General features: G+C 39.2%; 1 protein-coding gene across 1 annotated transcript in view; it reads left to right on the top strand.

Annotated features, from left to right (window-relative positions):
• Positions 1 to 508: 508 nt before the first annotated feature.
• The window catches only part of DNAJC11 (DnaJ heat shock protein family (Hsp40) member C11), a 71,652-nt gene continuing 45,290 nt past the window's right edge, over positions 509 to 26,870 (top strand). Inside the window, exons 1-3 of the mRNA XM_044667660.1 lie at positions 509 to 580; positions 21,273 to 21,402; positions 23,828 to 23,901. Of these exons, the coding sequence (XP_044523595.1) occupies positions 509 to 580; positions 21,273 to 21,402; positions 23,828 to 23,901 (276 nt within the window). The remainder of the gene's footprint in view (positions 581 to 21,272; positions 21,403 to 23,827; positions 23,902 to 26,870) is intronic.

Raw genomic sequence — 26,870 nt, 5'->3', positions numbered from 1 at the left:
TGCTGCCTGGGCCATCTTGGTGTCTTCTTTCTTGGTCCCTGGGGCTAGGGTTCCAGTCCAGTGTCGGGGGGTTTTGTGTGTTAAATTTTCAAATGAGATAACAGTTAATGGGTTAAGAAAGCAATGATGGAGAGGCCTCCCTGGCCTGCTCAGGTGTAAGGTCCGTCTTTCAGTCTTTTAGTCCACGGATAGCAGGTCAAGAGCCCGCCCTCATTCCCACGGCTCCTCCTCTCTTCCCGGGTGTCCAGGAGCTGGGGCAATGACGCATGCGCTCCGCTGGGGTTTGGGGTGGCAGGCGGGGCGGGGTTTGGAAGTGGAAGCCGGGCCTTTTGCGCCTGCGCCTGAGCCTGCGCTGCGACTCCGAGCCGCCAGATGCCGCTGTGGCATTCGCGTGCTGCCCTTCCGCGTGGCCCGGGCCCCTCAGGTTCCGGGGCGGGAGGAAGGGGCGGTGTCACGCCTCCCTCTGGTGCGCGGACCTGCCTGTCTGCCGGGGTGAAAGGTCGGGAAGATGGCGACGGCCTTGAGAGAGGAGGAGCTGGACAACGAAGACTACTACTCGCTGCTGAACGTGCGCCGGGAGGTGAGGCCGCGGGCCGCCGCGTCAGCCGGGGGGGCGAGCTGGGGCGCCTGGCCGGCCCAAGCTCCCGCCGCCACCGCCGGGCTCCCAGGAGCGGCCTGGCTAGGGAGGCCGCGTGCCCAGGCTCCCCCACCCCCATCCCATGCCGGCCCTGGGGCTCCACGCAGCGGCCTTGGGCACGCGCCCCAGGCCCGGCGGCCCGGGAGAGCCCTAGAGAGGGACCTGAGAGCCCTGAATGTCACACCTGGGGAGGGACCTTGCTGCATTGAATATCACACCTGGAGAATGACCTGATAGCATTGAATGCCATCCTTGGGGAGGGACTTGGGAACCCTGAATGTCACACTCTGGGAGGGACTTGGGAGACCTGAATTTCACACCTTGAGAGGGACCTGGGTGCCCTGAATGTCACACCTGAGGAAAGACCTGAGAACCTTGAATGTCACACCAGGAATGTAACTGGAAGCATTAATTGGGGAGGAGCCTGAGACCCCTGGATGTCACACCTAGGAAGGGACCTGAGACCCCAGAATGTCACACCTGGGGAGGGCCCTGAGAGCATTTTAAATGTCAAACCTGGAAGAGATCTTAGGCTCTGGGCTTCCAGGGCTGAGAGGGGCCAAAAAATATAGATCTATTAGAGCTGAAGGGCCCTTAGAAATCCTCTAGTCTAACACCTCATTTTTCCAGTGGAGGACACTGAAGCCCATAGAGGGAAAGCAATTTGGAAAGAAAGGGTCACACAAATAGGAAATGACAGACCCTGGATGAGGTAGGAAGTTCAAGTGTGATTATCTCCATTTTGCAAATGAGACAGAACATCATTACTCAGAAATTACTGGCCCAAGGTCACATAATTATTAAGTGTTGGAACAGGGAACTGAATCTGGGTTATGACTTAAAGATAAGCATTTTTTAAATAAAATCTATTATTAAACATTTCTAAAGTTTTCTAAAATTTTTCTTTAAAAAATCATTAAACATTTCTATTATTAAACAAGTCTAAGGAGTTAGAGGACTTTTGATTGAATCTGATTGACTCTTGCGTGACCTTGGACAAGTCACTTCTCTGGGCCTTACTTTCCTGATCTATAATAGAGTCTTGACAAAACTTGAGATGGAAGGGACCTCAGAGGCCATCTAAGTGTGGTTCCCTCATTTTTTCAGGTAAGGAAACTGAGGCCCAGGGAGATGAATTAATTTGTTCAATGTCACTAAGATAGTAAGCATCATAGGGGGAGGGAAGGGATTCCTAATCCAAGTCCTCTGATTCTAGAACCAGTATTTTTTTCCTGAATTCTAAGATTCCCTCCCCAATATTCATCCAAGATCTTATATCAGCCTTGGTAAATCAGGTATCCTTTTGTGTTCAGCAGAGAGAACAACCTTGACCAAGGGCATGAGATAGGACAAAGGTACTATTAGTGACTTCTTGTTCTTACTTTGTAATTTATTTGCTTCTCTTCAGTAATCTTCATTCTGTGTCCCATGTTTTCTGACAGTGAAACTCAATCTCACCAATGTTAGGCACTGTACACACTGACCCTTAAAGGTACATCTGGGTAGTATTAAACCAAGCCTGTTCCATCTAAGTCCTGGTTCTAACATTTAGACTTTGTGACCTTGGGCAAGTAAATTTCCTCGTTTGTAAACTAAGTGACCTCTAAGTCTATTTCAGGTCTGACATTCTCTTATTCTCGTTTTTATAAGTATTAAAATTTTCCTCTCTTCCAAGACATTTTCTCAGCCACTCTTCTTTTTATTTTAGTAAGTTCACAGCTGGTGAAATAAGTGAAATCAAGATGAATTACAATTTATTGGAGAAGAATCTGTACTTGTTCAGGACAAGTAGCTATTTGTAAGACTGCCTATTGCAAAAACAAGTAGTTAAATAGTCATGATTAAACAGTTTACAAATATAGAAACATCAGTTTAGATTTTGAAGGAACTTTAGAATTCATCTGGTCCAAATCCCTCATTGTGTAGTTGAGAACAGGCCTAGATAGATTTATAAACTTGAACAAGGTCATTTAGGTCTCTTAGAGGCATTCGTAGCATTTGAACCCAGGTCCTCTTGACTACAAATCCCATCACTCTTCTTACTGAACCATAAGCAGAGCTATTGCCATTTGATCAACTTTCTATTATCAAGAATGAAAGTAAGATTCAATACAATTTCTCTTCTTTCCCCATCCTCTTTGGCATCAGCTATCATCATATCATATGTGCTTAAGATGAAAATCCTTTTCGAGGAGATATCCTAGTCCCCAAAAGAGCATCTCTGCAGGATCTCTTAAGGATGTCCTTAAGCTATCTAAATTTAAATCCACAGCAACACTTTTGGGACCCCTTCCATTTTTGCTTTAGCTGAAATTATTTTGTCTTTATACATAGGCGAGAAGTTGGGAAGCTAATGCTTCGATTTGGGACTCGCATATTTGCTAGATGTCATTTTTGAGGTCAGTTAGTGAACTTTTATTAAGCACCTAAGATGTGCCAGGCACTGTGCTAAGCATCAGAGGTGTTGGTGAGGATTCAGACTTCATTTGTTGGGTTTATTGGTTCAGTTGTGTGGTTAGGGTTAGTTAAAAAAAAAACCTGGTTTAGTTGAAAAAGTGATACTGACTACTCTGGAGGGCTGTCTTGTGTTTTTCAGTTTAATGCTTGGGGAAAACATTTAGCTGTGAGAAAAGGGATGCATTCACATTAATGCTGTTCATTTATGTAGATTCAGAGCTCCAGAGCAGAGTTTGTTCACCAACTCTTTTTGAGACATTTCATGTGGAAGTAATATGACAGGTGAAATGTACAGAAATCGCATTTTATTTTAAGCCATTTTTCACATTTAAAATATTCACTCAAGTTTATAGTCCAGTGAGTGAAACAGGAAACTTGTCAGACAACCCACTAAATTATATTTCGAACATTAGGTGCTTATCCTATAGTTTTTAATGAATCTTGGTTCCTTTACCTCTTAAATGAGCATGAGACCTGTAGCCTCTGCCCTCTCAAATGAGAAAATGTTTAGAAAGCACTTTGCAAATTCTAAAGTGTGACAAGCATGTCAGTTATTATTAATGACTCACTTTCCCTGTGTATCTTAGTAGTCCCCTTTTCAGAGTGGAGCCCTCATCTGCTTGTCTCCCATTGGGAATGTGATTGATGACTCCCTGGGCATTTCTCATTGAGTGTGTCAGACATGTAGTATGAGGTGCTCAAGATCTGCCTGATCTTGAGAGATTATTGTGTGCCTGTATCGTGGTAAAGAATTCCTTCATAATCATTACATTGTTGCTCTATACAGTTTTGCAGAAATTAAAATAGATTTCATTACTAATTCTTTGCTTCTGTAAAAATTCCCCAATATTTTCACCATGTCTGAAAATCTTTTTGCATAAACTGAAAAAAAAAACACAAACTAGATTTCGTTTAATATCACATGAATGTATCACAGATGCTGTGTTTTCTTTCTTTTTTTTTAGATGCTATGTTTTCCAAAAGAAACTTTATTAGATCTTAGGCAGCTTGGATTTGCCATTATTTTTTCATAGTTTTATTCAGTAAAATTCTTTTTTTCCAGGCAAAAAGAAGTTGCTAATAAAAATCAGTGGGTATGATTTCATTTTTCCAAGTTAATACAAGAACAGAATACATATTAATGATTACAATATAAGAGAAGGAATGAATGGACAAAGAATCTTAATGAAGACTTGGAGTGATATACAGGTAGATGATGGTTATATTCAGTTCTGGAAGTGGCCTCAGGCTATTCGATCCAACCCTCTAATTTTACAGTTGAAAAAACTCAGGGACAGAAAAGGGAAGGGACTTACACAGGGTCTTGCAGCTAATAAATGTATGAAGCAGAATTTTAAAAGATCAGGCCTTCTGAACCCTAGACCAACACTACCCATTATGCTGCCTCTTGTTAAGGCGTTTCATGCTGGTAGTAGTTGTTTAGTTGTGTCCAACTCTTCGTGACCCAGTGGACTATACATAGCCTGCCAGACCCTCCTGTCCTCTTACTATCTCCTGAAGTCCAAGTTCACTATCTATCAACCTCATTCTTTTTCTTTTGTCTTCAGCCTTATCTGACATCTGGGTCTTTTGCTATGAATCCTGTCTCCTAAGGTGGCCAAAGTATTTAAGCTTCGTATTTTACTTCCCAGTGAATAGTATGAATTAATCTCTTTAAGTGTTGACTGATTTGATCTCCTTGGTGTCCAAAGGATTCTCAAAAGTCATCTAAAGCACTACAGTTCAAAAGAGTCAAGTATGTGATGCTCAGTTTTCCTTATAGTGTGATTCTCACAGCCATATGTTACTACTGGATAAACCATACCTTTGACTATATGAACATTTATCAGTAAGGTGATATCTACTTTTTACTAAGTTGTTCAGATTTGCCATAGCTTTCCTTCCAAGGAGCAAGATCTTTTAATCCACGATTGTTGCCACCCCATCTACCGTGATCTTTGAGCCCAAGAATATAAAATCTTTAACACTGCTTCCCGTTTCTTCTCCCTCTGTTTGCCAGGAAGTGATGGAACCAGTTAACAAGACTTTAGGGTTTGTTTGTTTTTTTGTTATGCATCAAGCCAGCTTTTATACTCGCTTTTGTTATCAAAAGGCTTCTTAATTTTTCTTGACATTTTACCATCAGAGTAATATCATCTACATATCTGAGATTGTTGATATTTCTCCTACCAACCTTAATCCTGGCTTTTGATTTGTCCAGTCAAGCATTTTACATGACGTTCTCTGTATATCAGTTAAATACATAAGGTCATGTTATACAGCCTTGTCATTCTACTTTTCCAACCTTAAACCAATCTGTTGTTTCATATTCAGTTCCAACTGCATACAGGTTCCTCAGGAAATTAGTAAGATGATCTGGTACTCCCATCTCTTTGAGGACTTGTCACATTTTTTTGTGGTCTACCCAGTTAAAGGCATTCATGCAGTCAATGAAGCAGAAGTAGATATTTTTCTAGAACTCCCTTAACTTCTCCATAATCCAGCCAGTGTTGGCAATTTGGTCTCTAGTTCCTCTGCCTCTTTGAAAACCAGCCTACTTTTTTTTTTAAATAGGTATTTTATTTTACTAATTATGTGTAATAACAATTTTCCACATAGGTTTTCTGAAGTTATATGATCCAAATTGTCTCTTCTCCTCCTTCCCAGAGCTAGTAAGCAATTTGATCTGGATTATACACATTTTCACACAAAACATTTCCATATTTTTCATTTTTGTAAGAGAATAATCATATAAAACCAAATCCCCAAAATAACCCAAACAAACTAAAGTAAAAAATAGCATGCTTCAATCTGCATTCCAACTCCAACAGTTCTTTCTCTGGAGGTGGATAGCAAGCATTCTTTGTCATAAGTTCTTCAGAATTGTTCTGGATTATTGTATTGCTGAGAGTAGCTAAATCTTTCACAGCTAATCATTCACACAATATTGCTGTTACTATATACAATGTTCTTCTGGTTCTGCTCATTTTACTCTGCATTAGTTCATGTAGGTCTTTCCAGCACTTTCCAGAATTATCTTGTTCATCATTTCTTATAGCATAATACTATTCCATCATCATCATATACCACAGTTTGTTCAGCCATTTCCCCAACTGATGGACGTCCCATTAATTTACTATTCTTTCCATCACAGAAAAGGAAAACCAACATACTCTTCTGATAATATTCAGTTCACATATTGCTGAAGCCTAACTTGTGGAATTTTAATCATTATCTTGCTTGTGTGTAAAATAAGCACAATCATTTTGAAATTTGAACTTTTTTGGCATGGCCCTTCTTTAGGATTGGGATGTAAACTGATCTTTTCTAATCTAGTGACCATTGTTGAGTTTTCCAAATTTGCTGAATTACTGAATGTAGCACTTAACAATAGCCTTTTTTAGGAACTTAAATAGCTCTCTTGGAATTCCATCACCTCCACTATCCTTATTGTTAGCAATGCTTCCTAAGTCCTACTTGACTTTATTCTCCAGGATATCTGACTAGGTCAGTAACCACACCATTATGGTTATTGGCGATGTAAAGATCTTTATTATATAATTCATCTGTGTAGTCTCGCCACCTCTTCTCAATCTCTTCTATGTTCAGTCCCTACCTTTTTTTTTTCTTTTATCTTGCTCCTTTTTTTTTGCCTGAAACATTCTCTTGATGTCTCTCATTTTCTTGAAGAGATCTCTTTTCGTAATTCTTCATTCAGGTGGGCATATCTTTATCCTTTGCCTTTCACTTTTCTTTTTTCCCTCAGCTATTTGTAGAACCTCATTAGATAACCATTTTGCTTTCTTTTTCATTGAAATGTTTTTTGTTTCTGCCTCTTGAACTATATTTTGAAACTATCTCAATAGTTCTTCAGCATTCTATTTACCAGATCCAATCCCGTAAAGCTATTTAATACTTCCACTTCGTATTCACAAAGAATGTTATTTAGGTCATACTGATGTGGGCTGAAATGTCCCACAAAATCCTGCCAAGTAGCTTCCACAATCAAAAGAACATAGAAATAATAATTAGTTGATTAGAATGGGGCTACTTTTCATATGACATGAGTTGCTTAGATTCATAATTATGGGAAAACTCCTCTGAGGGTAGCTACGGTTTATGGGACATTTCAGCCCATATCAGTACTTACACGACCTGATCATTTTTCCTACTTTCTTCAATTTAAGGCTGAATTTTACAATAAGAAGTTCATGATCTGAGCAGAGTCAGCTACAGGTCTTGTTTTAACTGACTCTGTAGTGCTTCTCCGAAATCTTTGGCTGCAAAGTATACAATCAATCTGATTTCGATATTGTCCATCTAGTGATGTTCTTGACCTAAAAAAAAAATAGAACTACCAAGGTAGTTATAATAATGGGTCTTTAATCAGGGCAAATAGATTATAATCTTAGAAAACCACACAGAGCCATAGCATTAGAATTATAATCTGGGAAGCCAACACAGAGTTATAGCCCTGGGACTTCTGCTGAACTGCAGAAAAGGGGATGATTAAATAGTCTTTTGGAAAAGGGGAGGGAACAATAGTCAATTCTCATATGTTCACAAAGGCTTGGAAAAGATGTCTTTTGAATTCTTTGTTTTAATACTCTGAAAGAGTGTTAGGATTAGCTGTTTAAAAAAAAAAAAAGGGTTATCGATATCCATATGTAGAGTTGCCTTTTGGGGTTGCTGAAAAAGAGTGTTTGCTATGACCGTTGAGTTCTCTTGACAAAATTCTTATCAGTCTCTGCCCTGCTTCATTTTGTACTCCTAGACTAAACTTGCCTGTTATTCCAGTTATCTTTTGATGGTGAATGTGACATCATTTTTGATGTTATTTCTAGATGTTGTAGGTCTTCATAGAACTGATCAACTTTGGCCTCTTTTGCATTAGTGGTTGGAACATCTATTTTTGTTACTATGATGGTCAAGGGATTGCCTTGGATTCTGTCATTTTTGAGATTGTGCTCCAGTACTGCATTTCTCATCCTTTTATTGACTGAAAGCTACTCCATTTTTTCTAAAGGATTTTTGCCCACAATAGTAGGTGTAATGATCACTTGAATTAGTCACCTATTCCCATCCATTCACTGACCCCCAAGATGTCAACATTTAATCTTTCCATCTCCTGTTGACCTAGATTTTACATTCCAGCATCCTTTTCTTTATAAAAGTTTTATTGATATGCTTTATGTTTTATTTTCCTAATGTTCCCACTTCCATTTAACTTTTCCCTGTCAGCAAAGGAAAACAGTTTAGTGAAAGTGGCCAACTAGCCATCTGACAATGCAAGGCCACCAGAAGTGGTCACTGCAGTTCATCTGAGTTCACTGAGGAGTATCAGTTCTTATATATGACAATATCATCTCTCTGTTGTTCTTGCTTGACTCATTTGCTGAGTCAAGAGAAATTTTGCATATGAACAGTACACAGTGAAATCTCCCACAGTCATTAAGGAATGAAAGTCCAAGACACCAGGTTTATGCCATAAGAAGGTCAAAAGAGTGACATAAGACTTGGTATGACCCTTACCAGTTTGCCCTCTGAACTCCCAGCCTATTGTTAACAAACTGCCCCTTTACATTAGACCTCTTGTGCTCTTCCCAGAAGACCCTGTGTCTCTGGCCACCCTCTCCTGGAGTACCTTCTCTCAGGCCTCCCTCTTCCCAGGAGAAGGATAGGCCTGCTTCCTCCTTTTCCCTGCAATTTCAAGACTTACCAGCTTCTCTTTAGAAATTCACTCAATCCAGATATGTTACCTTATTCATATCCCATTCGCCTTTCTGTTTAAAGCTTGTTTCTACCTAGTTACTTGCATGTTATGTCTCATTAAATTGTGTGCCTCTTGAGATCTGGGACAATTTTTTGCCTTTCTTTGTATCCCAATATTTAGCACTGTGCTTGGCTCATAATAGACACTGAATAAATGTTTGACTGACTGATCAACCTTCCTGGATTCGTTGTTCTCCCTCCTTTCTTAAGGAGTTCACTACCAGACCAGACTCACAGCCTTCTTTTCTGTTCCAGTCATTTCCTTATTTCCAGGGATACCCATTTACATGTCACTCTCCCCTCAGCTTCCCTTAATTCTCACATCACCAACCTCCTTAGTTCTCAGGAACCGAACCTTCCCTCCACCATACCCATGCATAGGAATGAGAATATTTATGATGATATCGGTCCTGCATCCCCTCTGAAATTCCTCTAGCTGGTTATATATACACCCTGTCCTTCCTTCTTTCCCTGGGCCTCTCTCCTCTTCAACTATTCTCTCATCTTACTAGAACCTCCAGGCAGATGGCCTCCCTGTTTTCTTGCCTCTGCCTTGCTCTTCCCTTCAAAATCTTAATCCTTCATGCTGCCCTCTACCTTTGAATCCCATTGTCTTTTCATAACTTACCTATCTCAACCTGAACCCTGCTATACATCCCTAGAAGAATACAATACAACATATTGGCAGGGTTTGCTATGAGTTTATGCTATGTAATCTCAATTGGGCCCACCCTGCTGCACAGCAGGCCTTTTATTCTTCCCTGATTAACTCTATCGCACTCCTCACAGCAGCTGTTTCATACACCCTCTCTCTCAAGATGACTTGAGCAAATATTTACTGAAAAAAATTTAAAGTCATTTGTCCAGGGTTCTCTTTGCTTCCAAATTCTACATTTCAGATCACCCTCAGAATTGGGCTCCATTTTTCTTCTTTTGCTACAGTCTTAGATGAGGTAGTCCTTTTCACCAAGGCCAGCCCCTCTATTTGTGCACTTGATCTTTTCCATTACTGTTTCCTCAAGGAACTTGTTCCTTGTTCCTTCTGTTATCCCCTTTCCTTAATTTTCAAGTTTTCCTTATCTACCGGCTTCTTCCCTTCTGCCCACAAATATTTCATGTTCTTCATTCTTAACCTTCATTTGACCTTTCCATCCTACACAGCCACCAAATAAACCAAATTATAAAATGCAGGTCTGACTACTTCACTCTCTAATGACTCCTCAATCCCTAGGATAAAATAGACACTCCTCTGTTTGTCATTTAAAACCCTGTACAGGGGGCAGCTGGGTAGCTCAGTGGATTGAGAGCCAGGCCTAGAGACGGGAGGTCCTAGGTTCAAATCCAGCCTCAGACACTTCCCAGCTGTGTGACCCTGGGCAAGTCACTTGACCCCCATTGCCCACCCTTACCACTCTTCCACCTATAAGTCAATACACAGAAGTTAAGGGTTTAAAATTAAAAAAAAAAAAAAACCCTGTACAATCTAGCTTCAAACAATCTTCCCAATCTGATTACACATTATTCCTTCTCAGGCACTCAGAATTTTAGCACCGCTTGCCTATTTGCTATCTTTTTATATAACATTCCATTTCCTACTACCCTGCTTTTGTCCAAGTACCTTCCCCACATGCTTAAAATGTTCTCCCTCCTCTCCTTTGAAAACTGACTCCTTTGGAGATTCAACCTAAATGCTACCTCCTCCAAGAGCCCTTTCCTCTTTATGCCAGTTAGTTCCCCACCACTAGCATCAAAAACAACTTTGTATTTACTTTGTAAACATCTGTATTTACTTCTTGTAAACATGTATCTGTCCAACAGAATGTAATTTTATCAAGAAGGTTAAATGAGATGTCCCTTCGGTCCCTTCCAATTCTAAATCATATATCCTTTGGACCAGCATGGAAATCTAAAAGAAGGGAATTGGAAACAAAAGAGAACAAATTCTCTTCCCCTTTTCTCTAGCCTCCATTTGTTGTAGAACGAAATGACTTGGCATCCAGGGTCACTCCCGTTAGTACCTCTGGCCCAAATGACACCAAAAGGTGGCCTGCTTGCTTGAGCAGAAAAATCATGATCAGCCTTAAAATTTAGGTATAGCTCAGTTTCTTCAAATAGTCATCTATAGCTCTGTCATTTATAAATTTGGCCAGCCTTTTGGGGTCCATTTATATATCCTTCCTATATCAAGATCTTTGGATTTAGAGTGGAATGGGGTCTTAGGGATCATCTATTCTATAGTGAAACCTGAGCCTGATTAAATTGTAATTGAGAAATAGTAAAATAAAAATATAGTAGAACACAGATATTGTTAATAAGTTATTTTATCTGGTAAGGTGGCCCCATTTCTACTTTATTTTGATTTATGAGGAAATTAAGGCTGAGAGTTATGACTTGTCCATCTCTTGGGAGTAAATAAAGGTTTTAATAAGTTTTATTTGTCCTAAGTTTACCATGCTCAAGTTTCAGAGAATTTCCTTTTTGTATTGGTGTTTTGGGATTTGGTAAAGAAGTGTTGATCTTATAGAGCTTGTTCCATCTAGTATACTCCCTGCCCCTCATTTTTCTAATAAGGAAACTAACTTAGAAAAGATAGGACTCACCCAAGGTCACACAGTGGGAGAACCAAGAATCAAACCTAAGTCCCCTGGTTCTAAATCCAATTGCATGTATATTTCTTTAATTTTCATCTTTCCAGACAGAAGTCTTTTAAAAAAAATCTGTCTTCATACATATTTATTTATTTATTCATATTTAGCTTCCCCTGGATTGAATTTCTCACAAATCTTAGAATTCTTCAAGCATGGAGGCACCTGATGAAACAGATTGTTTTAGGACGGAGATGGCAAACCTATGACACACATAGCTACACGCATGGGGCCACATGCCAAGGATGAAACATTTGCTGTAGTGTAGTGTAGACACTGTGCACTGTAGATGACAATTCTACCTATATTAATTTACCTGTTTTGGTTTATTAAATACAGTTATATATTACAATTATATGTTTTTGTTATTTAAACTATAAATATCATGAAATTATGTTTTTTTTCTCGAAGTGACACACCACCTGTGTTATGCTCAAAATTTTGGTGAATTTCGACACACCAAGCTCAAAAGGTTGCCCATCACTGTTGTAGGAGAAACCCTGTAAAAGGAAGTATTTCTTACAGTGGATAATGCATTTATTGAAAATCGTTCCCTCAAGAAGTAGTAGAAGGCAAAATTACAAATAGGGGCACGTACCTCCAAAGTTTAGCCCTTACTCTTTTGTTGATCTCTTTATATTTCTTCTAAACTCATGGCTTATAGAATTCTGGATTTTGAAGAGGCTAGGCTATCTAGACAATCTCTTTGTAATTCTTTCTTCTATAGCTCTTGTTTCTTTTCCATTTTTTTCTCACTTCATTTATAAAAACATTTTCTATTTGAATTTGTGTCTATGCTTTATTTTTCTTTGAGATTTTGCTTATACCTGTTTTGGAGTCATACTTTTTTCCTAGATTTGTGTTTTGAAAACCCTGTCACCATAATAGCCTTTTATGGTGGCATTCGTTTTGTTTGTTTGCTCATTCTTCCAGCCTACTTCTTGACTTTGGACTTGATGTTAAAGCCATGCCCTGTGCACTTGTGGAAGGAAGGTCAGGTTAGTTCTCTTGTTGCTTTCTTGGGGTACTGAATGTTGTATTATTCTAAGATTTCAGGGACAGTTTGGGGGCCTCAAAGCTTTCTATTCTCCCAAAGTGATCTGATCCAAGGTAAAGTTTGATTAATGCACTTCTGATCTGAGCTCTACAAATTTATGACTTTCTTTTGGGTCTGAACAGGGAATAGCAAGGGAGAGAAATAGTTTTTCATTTGTGAGCCTAATGATAGATTGTGTGCCTCTTGTCCTAAGATCTGAAATCTAGGCTAGCTAGAAGTTTGTCTCTAAATTGGTCCCTCCTACTCTTTAAAGATCCTCTAGAGCCATGCTGGTGAACCTATGGGCATTCATGCTAGAAAGGGCTGCTCCCCTCCCCCTCTCCACATGTGCATGAGGACATCTCTCCTATGACCCACCCCTCTGCCCATCAGCCCAGTGGAAGCATTCCCTCCTTCCCCTATCTTGGGGTAAGGCGGGTGGGGGGGGGGAACAACTCACATGTGGTGAGAAGGTTGCGATTTGGACACTTTGTCTCTAAAAGGTTCGCCATCACTGCTATAGAGGCTCTGCATTGGTGGAAGGAATACCACACCATTAAAATTATGGATTCTTAAAGCATTGAAGTTTCTGTAAATCAGCAAGAAGATAGGCTACAATGACATTAATAATTGGGAATTTTAATGGTAAAAATGTATCTTAAATCTAAACTTTAATAGTGATTTGTTGTTGTTATTGTTCAGTCATTTCAGTCTCAATTCTTTGTGATACCATGTAGGGTTTTCTTGGCAAAAATAATGGAGTGGTTTGCTCTTTCCTGCTTCAGCTCACTTTACAGATGAGGAAACTGAGTAAGCAGGGTTAAGTGACTTGCTTGGGATCATACAGTAAGTATCTGGGGTCAGATTTGAACTATGGTCTTCTTGATTCCAGGCCCAGTGCTCTATCAACTATATCACTTAGCTGCCTTTAATAGTGATAAAGCTATACAAATGAATGTGGAGTAGTATCCCCAGTCCCAGTATCTCAGCCCTAAGTCTGTATCTCTAGCAATATACTGGACATCTCTGTGCTTCATTCTTATTTCAAAATCAACTTATTGGAAATTAATTTTTTCACTTAACTCTCAAATCTGTCTGTCCCCTCCAACTTACTTTTCTATTAGTGGATACCACTCTTCTCTCAGGCACTGAAGCTTGAAAACTTGGAGCCATCTTTGGCTCATCTTCAAGCAAGGAATATATAAAGTACCCATTGTGTGACTAACACTGTACCAAGTGCTATCCCACAAAACCAATCACTTGCTAAATCCTATGGTGTCTTATTTCTAAATATTGCCCATCTCTACCCCTTAATATTTTCATTGCTGTTCCTTAAACGAGGCTGTCATAGAATCAGAGGATCCAAAAGGCCATCTAGTCCAACTCATGCTTGAGAAGACTCTGCTACTAGTAGTCCTAGCCACCGCTTAAGGGTCTCTAGGTCCTTGTTTTCCTGGACTTGGATTACCTAACTAACCCCTTTACTGGTCTTTCTAGTAAAGAAACCCCTCTTTATCACTTTACCCATCCTAACCCCTTTATTCCTATCAAGAACCTGTTTATTCAAAATCTTTAATAGCTTTTCATAGCTTATGATACAGAGTTCAGACCTCTTGGCTTCATTTTTTTTTTCTCTATTGATTTAATTTTCAAGGCCCTCTATATTTGGTCCTTATCCTACCCATCTATTCCTATTAAGCACTACTCTCAGCTTCTCCTGTGCTTCCTGTTTTCATACTGCCCCCTGATCTCTAGTGAAAGACTTCTTTCTCCAATTATACAAGTCCTATCCCATCCTTCCAAAGCCAGTTTAGGGCTTGGTCTCTTCCATGAAGCCTTCTCAGATTATTCAAACTCATATTGGTCTCTTCTTTGTTGGCACTGTTACCTGCTGTCACATTGTTATGTGACTGTTTCATATTCCTATATATTCCTGCTTCTTCAACAGAATTATACATTTCTCAGTAGTAATCTAGTTTCGACCCTCTTAATTTTATATTTCTGGAATTGAATATTTTAATCCAAAGGTTGTAAGATTGCGTTTATCTCTGCATTTTACTAAGGGGTATTAAAGATCACTTTTTGTAAATTCAAATCTTCATAGCCAGTGTAGGTCCTCAAGATGAATGAAGTCTATATATAGGCTTGACACAAAGTTCAGTTTTCCTTGCTAAAAAATGAAAAGGATAATTCCTTTCCTAAGTCCTTTTTTTCCTATCTGGCAGACATCAATTACATACCTCTGTGTGTCACTAATTCAAAGGGAAAAGATTATTTACTTTCTTGTGTGCTAATACTAATGATGATGTTGGCAGGAATGAATCAGTCTATCATAGAAGCCACAGGATCATGATACCTTGGGGAGCTTTCCTATATCATTTCGAAAAATGAAATATAGTCAAACTATTATGCTTTAGGGGGCAGCTGGGTAGCTCAGTGGAATGAGAGTCAGGCCTAGAGACGGGAGGTCCTAGGTTCAAACCCGGCCTCAGCCACTTCCCAGCTGTGTGACCCTAGGCAAGTCACTTGACCCCCATTGCCCACTCTTACCACTCTTCCACCTATGAGACAATACACCGAAGTACAAAGGTTTTAAAAAAAAAACTATTATGCTTTAAATAAGAGGACAACACTTGTTTGAGATTTTTCTAACTCTTCCTTGCCAGGCCAGGTATGACAGAATCAAATCCTATAGTAGACCTATTACTTCAGCTTTCATAGCTCACCTCCAGCCCATATGCTGATCTGCTAGAAAATGGGTGACTCAGTGCATCCTGGTGTTTCTTACCATTTGTAGATGAGTATTTTGTATAGACTCCTTCCTAGGCTCCCCAAAGCTGTTTCAAATGATCATGAAAAAAACTGTGTTGTGTTTCAACAAGTCAAAAATAGAGCTGGAGGAACATGGAAACCTAGATACTCTGATGTTTATTGCCATGAACTTTTTATTCTACTGTGAAATTGGCCCCTGTATAGAATTCAGTCAATGGAAGGGTATTACTGAGTCTAGAGCAACTGCAGTATTTTTAGTCCCCTGAATGACTGTTTTAGTAGATTCTGCCTCCACCACTGTGTCAGATACCTTTTTTCATCAGAAATCAGTCTTACTCAACACCAAAAGAAAATAGTGCTATGTTAATATTAAATGACCATGAAATTTGGTCCTTTCTTCTTAAAATGTATGGATCCTGAGCATCAAAACCCCCCCCCAAAAAAAAAAAAGTTGTCGTTTTTTAGCTGATGCAATTTTAAAAATCAGATTAGCATCAAGCATATGGGCAGTGATGAATCTGCAATGGCAGCCATTAGGCAAACATCCCATATTCCATAGAATGTAGCTTGTTGGAGCTTGGTTGCTAAAGTACAATAATGGAGATATAGCTTTAGAGTTTGAATTTGCAATTATATCCCTTAAACACATAAAAGGGGAGACTGTACTATGCCTATTATGAATTTTAAGTGTTGAGTGTTATGATCATTTGCTGTTTAAATAGCTTTTGAGACTCAATAGTATTGAACCAGAGATCTCATAGCTCCAACAAGGAGATACTTGCCACTCCTGCATTTATTGCACACAATAACTTTGTATAATGAGACTATCTTTCTTTACTTTAGATAAAGGGTTCTCCCCATCACATTGATTCTAGAGCTAGGTGATTTCCTTACCAGGCTTTTAGAATCTTAGAGCTGGAAGAGAATTCAGCATCTATCTAGGCCAGCCCATACCTGAAAAAGAATTCCCCTAAGTCAGGCTGAAATCTGTCTCTGCCTTGTACTCCCATTGCTGCTGATTCTTCTCACTGGAGCCAAACAGAACAAATCTCACCCCTCTTTCAAGAGATGACCCTTCAGAAGCTTTAAGAAGCTATTGTGGGAGGTGGCAGCTGAGTGGCTCAGTGGATTGAGAGTCAGGTCTAGAGACAGGAGGTCCTGGGTTCAAATCTGGCCTCAGACACTTCCTCGCTGTGTGACTCTGGGCAAGTCACTGAACTCCCATTGCCTAGCCCTTACTGCTCTTCTGCCGTGGAACCAATACATGGTATTGATTCTAAGATGGAAGATAAGGGTTTAAAAAAAAAAAAAGCAGCAGCTATCATGGGGCAGCAAGGTGGCACTGTGGATAGAGTATCATTTCTGAAATCAGGAAGATCTAATTCAAATTTGTCCTCGGGTAGGATGTGTAATCCTAAGCAAATCACTTAATTCCATTTGCCTCAGAAAAAAAATAAAATTAAAAAGAAGTTATCATGTCCCTTCTTCCTCTTTCAGGCAAACCATCTCTGATTTCTTCAACTGATCCTCATAGTATAAAACTCAAGCCCTTCACTTTCTTGGTTGCTTAAGTCTAGATGCTTTCCAGTTTCTCAGTCTCCTTCAGCCATAATTTTATCTAAGTGAAAAGGTAACTACTCTTGTTGGTTGATTATTTGCTTCAGAGGAGCAAATGGAACAAAATTGCCTTAGGGACCATACACAAGATTATCCACTTCTTTAAACTAATATCTTGACCATATTTGTATACTGCTGGAGACAATGTGAGGGACCATTCTCTCCAGATTTCTGCAGTAGAAGTGTCTTTTAGCCTTCTGTAACACCTAACCTAAAAATTATAGTAGTTACTAAACTTTACAATCATGTCACAGAGGACTCATTCTCTGGCAATTTTATGGTGTATAAAGGCTTAATTTATAATAGATTTATTTTCCAAGGAAAATATAACTGTGATTAAAGATGATGGTGAAACTTTTCAATTCTTAAATAGAGAATGATGCAGCTCTTAATTTTGTTCCAGAGTTTAAAAAAAAAAAGAATATAACTTAAAACATCATTATTAGTGACTTATGTATCTCATTACATTTTGAAATGTTGTCAGTATTTTTATGGTAGTGAGAGAGGTTATCATTTATGAAATATTGAACCAATGACCTTAGCTATTCAGTTATGATGAAAGGCCCAATCTAACATTTTATTGAACATGATACTTATGAAAAATGAAACTTCTCATTTCCATTACTTAATCAATAGCATATTAAGCCATTTATTAATTTGATTAAAGAAGGTCATTGCAGACTTGAGTATCCTACTCCCTTCTTATCTAGTGTAATTTTAATAACCTAGAAATAGCAGCATACTCTTGACACTCTGTGGAGCCAGGCAAATCTAGCTAATTTTTTGTTTGCTGCCTCCCTGTGAAAAAGTAAAGAAAAATAGCAATGTGAGAAACAGCAAACCATTTAGAATAGCTTTTAAGAAAGAGCCAAGTTCTTTTTTCAGTTATCAAATTAGTTAATTGGTGAAGACAACTTGATCAATATACACATTCAAAACAATAATTCGTAAGAACAAGCAGAATGTACCTTCATTTCAGTAAACATATAGTAAACAATATACAAATTATTATTTAAATCAGTAATTAAAGATGTTAGAGAAATACAGATCTGGGATTAAGAAGGAAAACAGAATGGTTTGAGTTTTAGAGAGGAGACTATTGAAACTTGTTGTCCTGGCAAGATATATATATACACACACACACGAGGCTGAATAGAAAAAAAAAAGAAATACGTAAGAAATTAATGATTGAAGACATTAGAGAATAAATAACATATAGGAGACTAAATGAATAGATTCCTAAATAGATATATTTAGAATCTATCTGTGTGTGTATATAGTTGTAATATTTTATTCCTAAACAAATCCTAAATTATAGGTCCAGACCTCATATTACAGACTTTAGGGCAGCAAAGAGGTGAAATGTGGCAGTAAATAGAGCCAAGAAGACCTCAGTTCAAGACCAGCCTCTGACACATACTGATTTTGTGACTTAGCCAAAATCCAGGATGGAGATGGAGGGAATATTGTGAAGTTAATACAAGCAGAATTTGGACTGATTCCTGAACTTAGGAAGAAAATCACTCGTGACAATGCTTTTGTTTATTGTACAAGAAAAGATCATTTGAAGAATTCATGGTTTAAAACAGAACAAAGGCCAGCTAGCATTTATGAAGTGCCCACTGTGTACCTGGGACTTTGCTAGGCCATGGGAATGGTTGGGAAGGTCCTCAAGGAGCTCACATTCTTCTGTAATACAAGTCAACCAGTAAGGGAACAACAAAGGGGAAAAAGTAGGGTCACTGTTTAAACTACTCCCTGACTCTTCTTTATAATTTCTGATTTAAGAAAGTGAATGACCATGAAAGGGTGCCACACCCCCTTTGCCCTTCTGTAACCTACTTCAAGATTCTCTGTTCAAGATTCCCTAAGAAATCTTACGGTTCTATAAGATTCCTGTTACTCCAGTGTTTGAATAGCCTCATCCCTTTGGGAATATTTAAGAAGTGTCATCCCAGAAACTGTTCTCAAAACATATCAGATTTACTTTAAATTTTCTTTTTGACATATTAGGGGTCAGGGGGAGCATTAAAGAATGAGGCATTGTGTTACAGTAAAAAAGAATGTGGGATTTGGAACAATAAAATTTATATGATCCTTGTAAGACTTGCAGAACACTTTACACAAGTTATCTCATTTCAGTAAGTCAATAAACATGAAATTAAAAATAAATTTTAAAAAGTCATCTGAGGGGGCAGCTGAGTAGCTCAGTGGATTGAGAGCCAGGCCTAGAGACGGGAGGTCCTAGGTTGAAATCTGGCCTCAGACACTTCCCAGCTGTGTGACCCTGGGCAAGTCACTTGACCCCCATTGCCTACCCTTACCACTCTTCCACCAAGAAACTAATACACAGAAGTTAAGGGTTTAAAAATATTTTTTAAAAAAAGTCATCTGAAGTAGAGGCCCTGGGTTCAGTTCTTTACTGCTTTTGTTTTGTCATCTCAGACAAGTCAGTTACCCTATCTGAGCTTCAACTTCTAGATCTAAAAAAATGAAAGGGAAGGAAATAGAGCCTGGTAAACCTGGGTTCGAATTCTGCCTTGACACTTGCCAACTCTGTCACTTTGGGCAAATCTCATTTTTCTAAACTGTACAATGAGAGGTGTTGGTCTGGATGACTTCTCAGATCCTTCCCAGCTCTTAATCTATCATCTTAATCAGAGATGGAAAATTCTAGTTTTTAATGAAGGAGGAATTAGATCTAAATTGTATTTTAATTGCCATTGAAAAGTATAAGTATTCAAATGGATAAATAAGAGCATAAGAGAAGAAAATAGTAAAGAACATTCCAGATAAATGAAAAATCTCCCAAGACATTCCAAAATGAGTATTTCTCTGATAACTTGTCCTCATATTTATTCCCCATCTCCTGAGTTTAATTTCCTCCTTTGGATCTTTCTTCTAGGACCTGTTACAGGCATTTCCCAGAATACTAACAGTGCCAAGACCCATCCCTTTGCTAGACAGCTGACATTCTGTCTTCTCTGGCATGCTACCAGTGACCCAGAAATCTGCTTTTGCTGTTAGAATTGTATGCAGTGAGACTGCCTCTTACCAGTAAAATGCCCTTTAAAAATGCTCTTATCAAGACTCAGGCAACATCACATTTGTGACAGGTCTGAATGGTCTAGGACCTAGGCTCTAGGTTAATACTTAATCAATATTATCACCAAAAAAGAACTGTAAGAACTAAATACTATAAACTTCCCAGGACCAAAGGTTAGGTTATCCAGAAATACTACTTATGAGACTTATCTTGAGACAGGGAAAGGAGAATTTTACTTCTTACCTTTCCTTTCCTCTATGGCAGGGGTCGGCAACCTTTTGGGCCATGAGAGCCATAAATGCCATATTTTTTAAAATGTAATTTCGTGAGAGCCATACAGTGCTCACAGTGCCGCTCCTGTAACAGCGCCTGAAAAAAAAATGGACTTTATGGCTCCTGCAGAAAGAGCCAGATATGGCTCGAGAGCCATACGTTGCCGACCCCTGCTCTATGGGTTCAGAAACATCCAAAATCCAGCTTGTCCTTTTGGTCATTTATAGTTACCCCACAGTTTGTTCCATTTTTGCCTTTGGCCAGATACATATTTAAAATGTACCCAGCTCCCTTGGAAATGGGGCTTCTTGAGGAGGGTGTGCTCGTTGCCATAGGGACCTTCTGCCTTCTCAATAGGACTGCTTCATGCAGTGCCTTATAGAAGCCTGGATGATAAGAAGGATACCTTAGTTTCCATTATCCAGAGAACTGAGAGTAGAAAGGGTCTTGTTTGTGGAATGGGATGAAGGGGAAATCGTGCCTGCTAAGTTTTCCTGAGGGGAAGATGTGGAAATGGATGTTGGTTTTAGTATTCCCTTTATTATAAGTGTTTGGGGATCTTGGTATCAACTTCTTGGATCAAAAGCATGGCATTTCTGCCTGAGAACAGACATGTTTTTTCCCCTCTCCCAGTACGGCCCAATATCGGGGACATATTGGCTTGCCTTTCTTCATCTAACACAGGTATATAGAGGAAGCTTATCTCTTCACTATTTTCCCTTCAGCCCAGAGCAGATTGAACCAGTACAGAGATAGGAATTTCTTTCCCCTCTTCCTAATAACCATGTATCCCGTCACAATGCAGTCACTATTGATGTACATAATTGATCACTTTATTAACCTGTGCAAAAAAGCCTTATTACGGTAATAAAGCCTAACTTCATTATCCACCATATTTAGAAGAGCTAAATGTGCTGGGGAGCGGCTGACAGGTTCCCATTTCAGGGCTGATTCTGATAATGATAATGTTTAAATAGCATTGATCGTCTTCTAATTGAATTTCTTTTCTTTCCATAGGCCTCTTCTGAAGAGCTAAAAGCTGCCTACCGGCGGCTCTGCATGCTTTACCATCCCGACAAGCACCGAGATCCAGAGCTCAAATCACAAGCTGAGCAACTGTTTAACCTTGTCCACCAGGCTTATGAAGGTCAGTTGGGGGCTTGGTTTTGTCAAAGCTGCCCTAGTAGCAGATATTGGATTTTTATAATGCTTGTATTGAAGAGAGTAGAAGACAAGAGTCCTTGATGGTGGCAGTTAACTTCATGCCTTCTACTGACTGACTCTTTGAAAAAAGCAATATTTTGCTTTGGAAATCAATATGTGCCCAATAAGTGGAAAATGAGTGCACAAGCTGAGTGAGAAGCCAGGTTTTGAATTGTAGAGGGAATCAGCTGCTTTTAAATTGTTTACTACAGTTTTCTTCCAGAGGGAGACACTCAGAGGCAGGGCCAGGAAGCTTTTCCATCTAGGCTGGCAAGTGAGGTGATTTGAGTTTGTATTCATCTGAAAGAGAATCAAAAGCCGAACTCTGTCCTCCTGAGATCTATGGCTGCTGGGGGAAGGAACACCCCCCCAAAACACGGGGAGGTTGGTGTTGAGAAAATTCAGTCCTAAGAATGGGAAATGGTAGCAAGCGAAGTGTTTTTATCTTTATATATGATTTATGTCACAGAATGTTTGTTGTGCTGAGTTTTCTTATGGTGAAGTATTATGCTTGGATTTAGAATTTATCCCAAGCAAATTGGCAATAACTCATGCCAGGAATACATTTAGTGAATTGCGAGAACCATTCTCCCATAATTAGGCAGGCTAAAAATGAGAGGACGTTGTAGTCTATGAAATAAAGACTTTTCATTGTACAAATAAAAACATATCTTGTATCTCAGTTTATAATTTTGCCTAAAAATTAGATTTTAATGACCAATGAAAGTCAGACAGTGGTGAGTGATGTATTTGCATAGCCAAGACAATGTAATCTTATCAGACTTAACTCTCCCGTCTGAGGCAGATGCTTGGAATCCATTTATAGGAAGGGCTTGATTGAAACTGCCTTCTTCTGATTACATTCTGTTATCTGTGTGGCTGAATTAATTTTACAGTTGTCTGAATTATTGATATAGTTTGTGTGCAGCATTTTGGAAATTTGGGAGGAGTAACTGAGACATAAGAGAGTTAACTGGAAAGCCCTACTGGTTCTTGTAAAATTGCTGCAGCAGCAAGCCCGGCACCCAGTGGTTTAGCCTAAAGGGAGACAAAAGCAAAATCGTGAATAAATGATTCCTTATTAAATTCCAGAGATTAGCTGAAGAAGTTTGGTGCTTATGTTTTGGAATGGTCAGCATTTCTCTCTTCCATATTAGCTTTAAACATGAGCAGAATCATTTACATCTTCTTCCTCTTTTTTAATTAGGCCTTAAAATGTACAGAGTGGCCTGGAAAAAAGAAATCAGGGTCTTCTTGTCTAGAGAGCCAAGGGCTGGAGTTGGAGTATTGTGTCAGTAGCAGCTAAATCAGCTTTTGATCTGCCTTTATGAAGCTGTGTGGGTTACCCACAGTTCATAGGATCTTAAGTTTAGAATGAAAAAGAACCTGAGCTATCATCTTGTTCACCACCTCCTTCATTTTGCAAATGAGGAAACTGAGGCCTGGAGAGAAGTGGCTTGCCCAGCGGTCCCTGGCCATAAGTGGCAAAGATGGGATTTGGGCTCAAGCCTTCCACCTCCACATCCGAGGTTCATTATCCTGATCAGTTTAAACTTGCTCTCATCCTTCTTGAGAACAGCCTGTTTTCTTTTAGGTTATTTTACTGAACAGAAACAACCAGCAGTGTTGTGACAAGTGTTTTGCCTGAATGACAAAATTATTTACAAATTAGTGCTAATGCTACAGAAAAACATGGGCTGGTTAAGATGCTCCGACCAACTACTGAAGGAGAAAAATTACCATAACAGTTGCATACTGGCTCTTGTGCCTGGTTCTTGGCTCAGAGAGACCAAAACTCTGAAGCACTTGTGGTCTGAGTTCCACTTGGAAGTCCTGGCTTAAAGTTCCACTTGATACTCAGTAGCTTTGTGACCATGCATAAGTCACCGGAGCTCTCCAAGCCTCAGTTTCTACATCTGCGAAATGGTAACCTTTGTATCTGTAGTCCTCACATCACAGAGTAGCTGTGGGTCTCCAGATTATCAAAGGCTTTGCAGACTTTAAAGCTCTTTGCCAAGGCCAGCTATTATGATTACAAATAGTTTTCTTGAAAAGTTACATTAACTTTTTTTTGCACCTTTGGTACAGTAGCAAAGCAGATATTTTTGTAAAGTAAACTACTTTGTTCTGATGGTTTGGCACAACTAATACATCTTTCCCAGAGGACCTGCCACACCCAGGAAGCTTCTTCAGCCCTGATAAGGCTGGCTCCACTAGTCAATTAGAACCATCCACAAGAATACCTGCTATAAACATGCTATCGATTTGTGCAAGTGAGAAGAAGACAGAAGGAAAGGTGTGGGTTCCCTGGGAATTCACAGAAGAACATAAATCTTATACTTTGTGAACACTTGCCTTTTACTTTGCAGTTCTCAGTGATCCCCAAACCAGGGCCATCTATGATATCTATGGGAGAAAAGGACTGGAAATGGAAGGATGGGAGGTAAGAGAAATCATGTGTCATATCCCAGCCTATATATATATGTACATATATATATGAATTAACAAAATACCCACATTTGAACAATATCTTAAAGAAAACTACTTTTGAGTCAACAAAATTCTAGGTCATTTGCCTTTTCTCTTTGTTTAAGATTGAATAGGAATTTTTAAAAAAGATATGTCTAGCATCCATTAGTGGCTACCTGGTACTTCATTGATATTTCATTCATAAATGTAGTTTTTGGGTTTGGGAAACCCTGAGTAAGATGTCATTGAAAAAAAATCCCCAAAATGCTGTTAGAAACACACCTTTTCAACATCATGTGACATTTCATATGATGGTCTTTTGGTATGTAGCTATTTAATGGATATTTCCCTCCTTCTTTTTGGTCTTGAAACCTTAGTAGCCATGCATAATACCCTGTCCTTGAAGAGTAGGAGAGCCATCAGCATATATCCTGACTCTGACAATGGGGGAAGAAGAGAGTAAAATAAAATTGCTTTCTGTCCCCTTTCTACCATTGCATAATAGGAATTAGCAGTGCCCTAAGCAGGACTACTTTAATGCAGGTAGGAGTTAAGTCAGTCATTTTAACAGAAAATTTCAACCATAAATGCCTCCCAAATCCTCACATCTCCTTTATCAGCTATAGGGATGAGGAAGGAGAGAATCTTGTCTTCACTGAATTTTTTATATCCAAAATGCCACCACAAGAACACATCATATTTTAAAATAGAGGCTGACTGCAACTTTTCACAGCACCATTCAGGTCCCAGGGAACCCAAGGCCCCAGTTTTGTATCTCCAGTCTCGTTGGGTTTTTAATTCCACACAACATCACTCCCAACTTCCAATTAGAATAAAGGGAGCAAGGTTTTCCTGACAAAGTATTTCGTGGCTTCCCTACTGCCAAAACAGAATGATCTCATCCTAACAAATGACTATAAAAATATTGGAGAAGTCACAGGTGGTGAATACACCTTTGAATAAGCCTTCAAATAAATATTTATTACGAAGTCTCTTTAAGGACAAAGTAGAAAGCCAGTCAAGTTCTCATCTATCAGAGTTGGCTTGCTTTATGTTTCATATTGATAGTATGCCATGGGACAGTGCCTGCACTGCAAGATAAAAATGCCTTCAGCAAAGAGTCCATGAAGATCCCTCCCCAGGTATTAGCTCTGAGATGTATCAGAGCTTAACATACAATAGGTAAATTGAACCCATTATTTATACTGTAAAGGAAAAGTCTCACTGAACTCCAGCTCATTTTTTGGAGCTGGCATCAACATTCCTTCAAAGAATTCCTACAGCTGGATGAATTGTTTAATATGAGGACTATCCCACTTCAGTAATAGCTTTCACTCCAGGGAGGCAACTGCATACCCTTCATGCTGTTGCTGGTATTTTGAGCACTATTAAACTTTTCCAGTTGCTTAGGGGTATTCATTTACTGCGTATTTGTTAGGATAAACATATGGGTAGTCAGTGAAGGATGAAGGGTGCTGTTAATACCTTAAATGTCTGAAATGCCTTTCATCTAAGGATCTCAAAGCACTTCACAGCCATGATTTGGAAGTAGCCACCAGCATCTGATAGATTAATATTATTTCCATATTCTTAAAAGGAAGCTAAACATATATGTGGTTTCCTCAAGACTACACAACCCACTGGCCCTCTGCTCTAGGTAAATTCATACTCTCTTTTCTTCTTCCAAGAGAATTCCTATTCTCTGGCAGATTGCCATAAACCTGAGATTGTAAAAATGGCTACTTCCATCCATCTCATCATCTTGGATCTGGAATTTAATTAGCAATGTCTTTGTGGGTGCCTGTTCAGAGAATGAAATTGGTCTTTTTCCTGAATGATTGAAAACCAACTTTGAGCTGTCAAAGCTTTGATAGTGCCAGAAGAGTCAAGAGAGTACTTTGAAAAGCTCAGTCCATATCTCCAACAAACACTGTTGTCAGACTAAAGATTAAATTAACATTGCTTTTTTTCCCCCTCCCAGCTCTTCTTCTGCAGTCTGATTTTTTTCCTTGAGATCCTACTTCCAGTCTTTCTTTTCTTATCCTTTCTTCTCACAGTTATCAAAATAATCTTCCTCAGGCAGGAATCCTCTCCTCCTCAAGAATCTTCCCTTAATTTTGGCATTCAAATCCCTTCACAATCTGACTCCAGTTGATCTTTCTAGACTTGTTTCACATTACTCCCATGTTTCAGCCAGATTGGCCTGTGTGCTGCTCCCCACCCCCCACATTCCCTCTCCATGACTTTGCCCATGAGATGGCCCCCATGCCTGAGATACCTACCTCCTCATCTCCATCTACCTCTTGGAGTTCCTGCAAGGCTCAAATCGGGTAACATTTCCTTATGGGAAGCCTTTCCTTATCCCCCTAGTCATTAGTGTTCTTTCTCTCTTGACATTATCTTACATTTGTTACTCAGTTTCAGTGTTGTCTACCTGAGTTAAATGTAAGCCCTTAAAAATAAGGCCTTTTTTGGGTTTTCTTTGGTCTTTATGTTCCCCGCATCTAGGAGAATGCTTTGCTTATTGAATGTAATTGAGTTAATCTTATTCATATTTTCCTTATTGCCAGATCTTTGAAAGCTAATCTAGCCCAATAGTGGCTAGAATAACTTCTGTTAAAGGTAGAATAATATAAGGGGCAGGGAGGTGGCCCAGTGAATAGAGAGCCAGTCCTGGAGATGGGATATCCTGGGTTCAAATGTGCCCTCAGACACTTCATAGTTGTGTGACCCTGGGCAAGTCACTTAATTAACTTCCACTTCCTAGCTCTTACCACTCTTCTGCCTTGGAACTAATACTTAGTATTAATTCTAAGAAAGAAGGAAAGGGTTTTTAAAAGAAAGAATACTAGAAGAGGACATATAAGAGGACCCCTCTACCCCAGGTAGGCTTTTCTGCAGAGTTTATATTGATGACTTGAGTTTATATTCAGCTTCTCAGCA

Source organism: Gracilinanus agilis, chromosome 3 (assembly GCF_016433145.1).
Source record: "Gracilinanus agilis isolate LMUSP501 chromosome 3, AgileGrace, whole genome shotgun sequence".
NCBI lineage: Eukaryota > Metazoa > Chordata > Mammalia > Didelphimorphia > Didelphidae > Gracilinanus > Gracilinanus agilis.
Note: the sequence above shows the minus strand (reverse complement) of the source record. Positions and strands in the feature narration are given on the sequence as shown.